Raw genomic sequence first — 8,070 nt, 5'->3', positions numbered from 1 at the left:
TCATCAACCTGAACGTGTCAACCGAACAGGCACCGAGCGCTCCAGGCGATGACAAGTTCGTGCACCATCATGGAAAGACAAGAAATAAACCAATGTGACATCGCCGTTTGCGCTCAACATATTCCCCAGCAAAAGCAGCCTTTTAAATCGCATTAAGTCAGCTACAAAACAAGATTCAGCCCCAACAAAACAGGTTTTAGGGCACGAGGCAATGCAAATTACCCAATTTTGTGCTACAGTGCTTAAAGTCAAAAAGGTCCTCGGGGATAAACGAATTACTCTGGGGAAACAACTCCCACAGCAAACAGCCTGGGATCAGATTCAACTTCCCGAGTTGGAAGACACCGCGCATCATGTAGCATTAGCTGCAGTTTCTTTCCACCAACAAAAAAACCCCTGTCTACTCAGTTGTGTTTGTATGCATTTACACACAAATCTTGTGTCCTGCAGAAAGCCCCAAAGCGCGCATGTTGGCTCACTCCGAGCTCCATTTCATCCCAATAAACACCACGTGACATGATCTCATCAGCTCAGAGGAAACCCTCCCGATCTGACATTAATGACAAACTCGAAATTTCTTTAACAGCTTGCGTGCTGTCCCGTAAGCACAGCAAGACTGACAAGGTGGTGAGCCTTTACTTTGAGGGTTCTGGAGGCAGATGGGAAGCAGCTGTGCCAGATGTTGTCATGTAGTGAATGTTCTCATGTTGTTATAAAGATGAGCAAGTGGGATCAGTTCTTTGGGAAGCATAACCGAAGCTCACCTTTTTAAAAAAAATAAATTATCCGAAGCTAGAATCCTGACAATATCTGATCTCTTACACTGGTATCTTGCGAAAGATACCAGATAAGTCAATTAGCCACGAAAACGGCGATGACTTTGGAAAGTGCTTTCCAGCTTTGTGTCACCTTTGGACAGCGCAGAACCTTTTCCAGATCCTATAAACTCTGTCTAGTGGCCCTGGAGAGGTTACTGTGACATCAACAGAGGAATCTTGGCACTCGTTGGTGTTTAGCTCAGTCTAAACATTTTCCATGAAAACATCTCTAGACTCAACTGTGAAGATAATAGGAATGACGTACGTGTGGAGCTGCTTGGCCCCATGTCATGAAACCGTTGGGGTCGAGTTGTGTTCCATATATCTGCAAGAGAGAGGATCAGCAGGGGAGAGGCTCACCACAGAAGAGCTGTGGGTTGAAAACGCAGACCTGTCACATGTCAATGTGTTATGACCAACTAAATCTTGAAGTCTTTGGGTTTTTTTGAAGCCACCTCTGCACAATACTTAACACCAAACTCCACATTTGTCCTCCCAAGTTACGATGTTTTTGGTTCAATGACAAAACCAATATGGTATCTTACTTATTTAACCTTTTCTACGCTGCATCACTCTGCAAACTTTAATGAATTTTAGTGGGGTTGGGGTTCAAGATCTGGACTCCTCAGTATTTATTCAGTATTATTTGCATTGAACGTGGGACACGTATGAGGACACGTAAAAATGTTTGAACATTTATCCTCTTTATTTCACTTCGCATCCATGGAAGCTTGTGGGATGTGGTGTGACAAAATGTGAAAAAGTTCAAGGGGTGTGAATACAGTTTCATGTCACTTATAAGGCATAGAGGCAAGAATTTCTAAACGATTTCCATATAAGCTTTACTGCATTTGAACAACATCTGAAATGAAATCTCAGAAAAGTCCTGAATGTCCCAGTGGAGGAAGGAGATTGTTCGCAACAAACCCAGCAATGATATTTTATCTTAACTCAAACCGGCAGTGGAAAACGTTTGGCTTAAATTACTGTTATTACAGCAGTACAAAACTGAACTTTAAAAGGCGAAAGCCTCAGGTAATCTCTAAGAGATCAAAGAACTATCACACACACAGTTAGCGGGATATTTTTTCACTGAAAAAACAAAAGCACTATTTCTGAACAGATTAATTTTCTCAATACCCAAGATCAAAACATTCCTCACACAAAATGAAAATGTGAAAAGCTGTTCTTGCTCATTGAGCCTTTTCCACCCACTTTATTTTCTGACAGGATGCACCCTAACAGCCTACTATTGATTCTTGCAAAATTGCTTTTTTTATTTTAGATAATATCTCCCTAGATACTTTTGTCTTCTGGTGGAAAAATCGATAAATCAACCTGACATCAGCCTATGTTTCAGAGCAGAAGACGTCGATGGATGCCAAAAAATCTCAATCCAAAACATTTTAGTGTAAAATCTTAAAATGCGTTCACAGAAACCAGACCGGAGAGGATAAACTCCAAGTGAAGTTATGAAAGTATTCACCGCACGTTGAGCGACACAGACTGAAATATGACTTTTTAAAACAGCTGGAAAAAAAAAACAGTTTTATCTCTGCTGTACAAATAACAGCACAGCAATATACTCACATATGTGACTGGTTAATGTTTAAGTTTCCAAAAAAATTAAAAAAAATACAGCATCTTTCAGTGTTACAGGTTTTCTGGCAAAGATGTGTAGAGACTTGATGACTCCAACATCAGTGGCAAAAGAGAACAGGAGGAAAAGAAACATAAAAAAAAAGAAAACAGTGAGATGTTTAGGAATGTGTCTTTTTGATCCCAAGAACAACATGTCAAAGGATGCCGTCGCCAACGTGACAAAGGTGTGGGAAAGAGAAAACTAATTCCCCTGGAGAAGGTCAAAAAGATGCGTCTGCAGAGAAAGTACAATTTTCATCAGGAAGATTTCAGCAGTGACTTTTCAAGTCAGCTCATCAGCACATCTTCCGCTGGTTGACATTATCCACGGCGCTCCCTTCACTGCAGGGGCGAATGTCACAATCGGTTTCTTAGACAGGACACTCTGTGACATTAGGAGTGACGTTAACCTGCTGTGAACTACAAGACAGCAGAGCCCGCTCTTTCTAGCTGAACCCATCGAGCTGCCTCCGGAAGCTGCAGTGTCTGAACGGCGACAGGTGCAGCTCATGCGCTCCATGGATTGTGCGACTATAGTTTTGCGTTTTCACTTCCTGAAATAAGCAGGAACTGTCCACCCCTCAAGGCTTTCCCCTCTCTTTTTTTTTTCCGTCTCCCACATCAAAGCCCAAATCCACCCAGCATCCTCCCCAGGGTTAGCAGGAATTTATGACAATGGGTGAAGTCATTAGCGAAACGTCTCTAGCTCTCATTGAATTTAGGAATACAATAGGCCAAACCCCGGTGAGACCTGGACTTTACGCAAGGAGAATTAAGGATTCAGAAAAGCAAAGCAACTCCATCAAGACATACTTCCAAATCTACAGTTTTGATGACTGAAAGTCTATTTTCATATTTAGGAGCAGGATTTTAGACTTGATGCCAGAGAAAATATTCCTGAGAAGGTTCCCGGTTTTTCATGGGACTTGAGAAATATTAATTAAACTAAAAAATTTTATAGCCTTTTCTTTTCAGCTGAGTTTTAGGTACATTTATTTTCAAGAGAAATGAGCACAGCTGAAAGTTTAGTGATAATATTTCAGTGGAACCACCAAACTATGGCAGGAATGCAGAGCACAATGTCCACCCAAGAGAAAATTAGTGATAGTAAAGTCTTCTGCTTGAATCCGAGTTGAGTGAGTTGGGTGGTAATTTATCCGAAGGAGGAGAAATTTAGGAGAATCGTCTAAAAGTTGTATGTTTGACACTTCATACACTGCTGGGGGATTTAACACTACTCTGCTGCTTTAGGAATGTTTGATTCCTAAAGGTTCAACTACATCCCGATATTTAGATATGAAAACGTTATTGTAAAAACAACATCCATCACATCTGCTTAAAGTTTAAATACTGATGTACAATTGCAGATAAACACTCATTCATTTGGCTCACACACCGAAAAAAAGAGCCAGAACTGGAGCTATTTGGTGTGGCAAACAGAAGAACACAGAAAGAGTAGCTGCTGATTTAACACAATCTGGAGACATTAGCAGATGTTTCTTCTTTCTTAGAGAAGACGCAGCTGTCCACTTTCTTCATCTGTTTAGGTGCTTGTGTTGTTGCCAGGGTGAATTCTGACTATTTCACATAAAAAAAACTAATAAAACATAAAAACTGATCAACTTTACACTCACAACCCCCAAATAGTTGCGCTGTGGTCTGTTTGTTTACTTCCTGCTAGAACCATCTGTCCCGACTGAAGCAAACTTTTTTGTTGTATGCTCATTGCTCAAGTTTAGGTTGCTCCTTCCGTTAAAGTCTTTCATAATCCTTGGGCAAATGAAGTTTTGTTCTGATAAACTCGTTTTGGTGGATGAGGAGAAGCACATTTTCTCACCTGTTTAATTCCACAGAGGTCACTTTCTGCATCAAAAGTGTTGACTTTTTCTGTTGGCAATCAGCGGAATCACATCCATTCAACATATTCCTGTTCACAAACTCATATATATATATATATATACATATATATATATATATATATATATATAGTCATAGGACTATATATAGTCCTATATAGTCTATATATAGTCATAGGACACTGACTATATAAAGTAGTCAGTGTCCTATGTACAACAGTATCAGACACTGAGGATCCAACATGGTTTAAATTCTTCAATAGATGTTAAGGATCTAAGAGGACATCCAATTAGGTGAATCTGATAACATGCATTAGCAAAGCAAATCCATCAGTACTGCATTACTTTCTAATTATTATCCTCTTTAATCGATTTCCTGTCTTCCCTGATTAAACCATGTAGGTTTTTGCTACCATTTCATAAGATGATGACGTCATCATCAGGTGGTTTTAGGGGGTCCTGATTCGTCATCGCCCTCCAGATTTCAGGTGTTTCACCAGTGACATGTGACTGTCCACTGAAGGGGAACAAGCAAAAGCCTGAAAATAAACAGATTGTCAGGGGGCGTCCTCGGATTCAATCTCTACCTCCATTTGGCACCACCTGGTTTCTGCTGGTCAGACTGCGTTCGTCATGTTTGGATTGCACCAGGCTCAGACTGTCGCATGGAGGCGTACTTCTGGTTGAACTCTGTCATCTAGTGGAAAGATAAAGCCAGTGCATACAAAGCTTTAAGGACGACTTCAAAGAGACTTCCAGTCAATAATTGTACAGCCTAAAGAAAAAAAAAAAAAAAAGAAGTCACAAAGTGCAAATCTCATGCAGATTTAGTCAAACTCATTGCAATAAACTGCTTAACAAAACTTCATAAGACAGCATTTTACATGAAGTGACAAAAAAGTGAAGGTGTAGGCAATATTTTATTCAGAACTGATGGATTAGACTGCTGGAAGGCAGTTTAATCCATCAGTCCATATATCTCCTGTTCGCAAGTGAACAAGTACACCATGATGACTTGTCATTCTCTCTGCACTCGGCTGCTGTCAGCAACTCAAGAACTACTATGTATGCACTATTAGAGTCCATATCTGAAAACACAAATGCCCCTACCACTTGGTATGTTTTTTACAGAGATCTCTCTGCAAAAAACTGGAGTCAAATAATTTAAATAAAAATTACTTTATTATGTTTTTTTAAAATAAATGCATTTTTTTACAGTCAGAAAACAGAACAGCAGGACATGCACAGCTGCTCTGGACACTGGAGGCAAACAAACATCAACAAGAACAAAAATATATATTTATTTATGCTTGTTTTTTTCTTCTCTCAATTTTTTATTAATATTAATTTTTGTTGAACTGTCTCAAACTCCAGGGTCATCTTCTTCACCACATTATATGGTACTCTTCAGTTGTGACAAAAAAAAGTTATAAAAGATGTGAACAAGCTGAATATAAGGCAGAAATGTTTGTAAATAATTGTCAGTTCAAACAAATAATAAATATGGTTCTCTTGGCCATTAATTGACAGGTTTTTTTTTTTTTTAAAATGGGACAAGAGAATACACAAAAATAAATGAACAAAATAAACTAAGAACAACAATGACTCAACCTGGGGTCTGGCTGCACATAAGAAAAAAACATCTCAACCAAGTCAGGAGTTTGAGGCTAGTGTTATCTTCATTTAAAGTCATATGCATCATCATGTGGGACCTCAGTAAGACCACAATGTACAGACACAGTTCTGAAAGCTACACACGTCGACTGATGGCTTCTGAAACAAAACAAAAAAAACCCTCCAAATCCCCAAAGCAGAAAAAAAAAAAAAAAAAAAAAAAAACTGTACAATTTTATAAAATGTTTGCGTTTTTACATTAGTTACAAAAAATAACAATACTTCATTTATCAATCCTTCATACTGAGAAGAGAACAAAAGAAAATTGCATATTCATTCTTTAAATTCTGTGACCTTTTGCTGGTGTGTATTGATAACGATATAATACTATACGGTGAGAAACAGGACTTCATTGACGTAGGACATGCTTCGAGGGACTGTGATAGTGTTCCTCCTGTTGCGTAGTGTACATGCACTTTAACATCACAGCTGTAATTTCAAGTCTCCGGTTGCTTAAAACTCGTAAAAGCAGCTACAGACGGCCACATCTCTTGCTGTTACAGTTTAAAAAAAAAAAAAAAAAAAAAAAAAACGTAGGCAAGTCACAAAAAAATTGGCGCCCTTGCATATAACTCAAACTGAATGAAACACTGAACTTATTCGGTACACATAGGTGGTAAAACCCACAGGACGCTTATTACAGCGCATTGAAGTGTAGCATTTTCAGAAATGTTTCCTATTCAGTCTGCTGAATACAAATGAAGGCTTACAAGGGGGTCTGCGTCAGGCTAATACATGGCCAACAGGGTGGCTCAACCAAACAAGACCAAGGGTGTGAAATAAGAAAGCAAAAGAAAAATTTAACAGATTGCTAATAGAGAGGAATCTATAAATCAAAAGTGTTTCCATGAGACATAAAGTAAAGTAATAGAAAGGGAAAGGTGGGTGTAAATTTATCGATTGACTCATTCCTTTATATGAAATAAATATTAGTTAATATGGCAAGATTTTAGCTCCTTCAGTCCAGGTATAGATGAGAATGCAGGGCTTTTAAATTTTCCCTGTTTTTAACTTTATCTTCATTCATTAGTATTCAGAATTATTTGCCAAAATCTTTTTGTCAGTCCTTATTACATTATTATGACCATTTGAAAACAAAACGTAAAAGAACTGAACTACTTCAGTCATCTTGAGCATTTTGCAAAGTATAATTTAATCCATAATTACTTAAACTAGTTATGACATCACGAGGCAAGATTTAAAATAGCTCCTGTAAATGTTACAAAGATTAGTTAAAGACTAATCTTAGATAAATGTTATTATTGAAATAACTCCACATGTTATGAAATTTGGATTTTTTAAAAATATTTTGTATAATTAAAAAAGTCTGAAAGAACATTTCCTCTACATTTCTCTAGACTTGGCAAATGACAAACTCTAATTCCATATTTTTCCAACCTAAGGAAAAATACGGAATATGATTAAGAGAGACAAGTCTGAAAATATTCTTTGGGATTAAATCTAAAGGTTGATCAAACAGTCATCATGGATTAAAATTTGTGGCCACAACTCTAATAGAGGAAAAGACAAGAAAGCAAAGAGGAGAATAAGAAGGTGGTGGTACAAGGTGTTATTCTAAGGTTCCTACTAAAACACAAGGCTTCATCTGGATTGTACCAACCAAAACATTAGTGACGCAACAAATGACTGTGAGAGCATTAATGCTATATATATATATATATATATATATATAACTAGAACAATAATTGTGTCAGTCTTGGCAATACCTGTGCTAAACTTTGACTTCTTCGGCACAGTTTCAAACAATTAAAATGACAACAGAACACAATAAAATAAACCCATACAAGCCTGCTCCTCTTCCCGACCCCTGACCTAAAAATCATCGACCCCTGCTGGCCTGGGACTGCTCAGACCCAGCCGCTGGTCAGTTTATAGAACATTTCCTCATCTAGCGACTCGTTCTGGTCCTTGGCGCGTGTCGACAGGAAGATGTAGCCGCCGATGAACTCGTGGACCACCTTGCAGTCCACTTCGGCGCAGATGAAGGACAGACTGGGCTCGTCCGCAAATTCAACAGTCACCTGAACGCACAGGACATGACGCGTCAATCAGACAACACA

General features: G+C 38.5%; 1 protein-coding gene across 5 annotated transcripts in view; it reads right to left on the bottom strand.

Annotated features, from left to right (window-relative positions):
* Positions 1 to 5,478: 5,478 nt before the first annotated feature.
* Positions 5,479 to 8,070, bottom strand: part of fermt2 (FERM domain containing kindlin 2) — a 43,042-nt gene continuing 40,450 nt past the window's right edge. For all 5 annotated transcript variants that reach the window (XM_014971810.2, XM_014971818.2, XM_014971827.2 and 2 more), the window contains one exon: positions 5,479 to 8,031. In XM_014971810.2, the coding sequence (XP_014827296.1) occupies positions 7,858 to 8,031 (174 nt within the window). In that variant the 3' untranslated portion in view covers positions 5,479 to 7,857. The remainder of the gene's footprint in view (positions 8,032 to 8,070) is intronic.

Source organism: Poecilia mexicana, unplaced genomic scaffold (assembly GCF_051168715.1).
Source record: "Poecilia mexicana isolate PSO_F unplaced genomic scaffold, ASM5116871v1 scaffold_22, whole genome shotgun sequence".
NCBI lineage: Eukaryota > Metazoa > Chordata > Actinopteri > Cyprinodontiformes > Poeciliidae > Poecilia > Poecilia mexicana.
The sequence above is the reverse complement of the archived record's forward strand: the minus strand, read 5'-3'. Positions and strand labels throughout refer to the sequence as shown.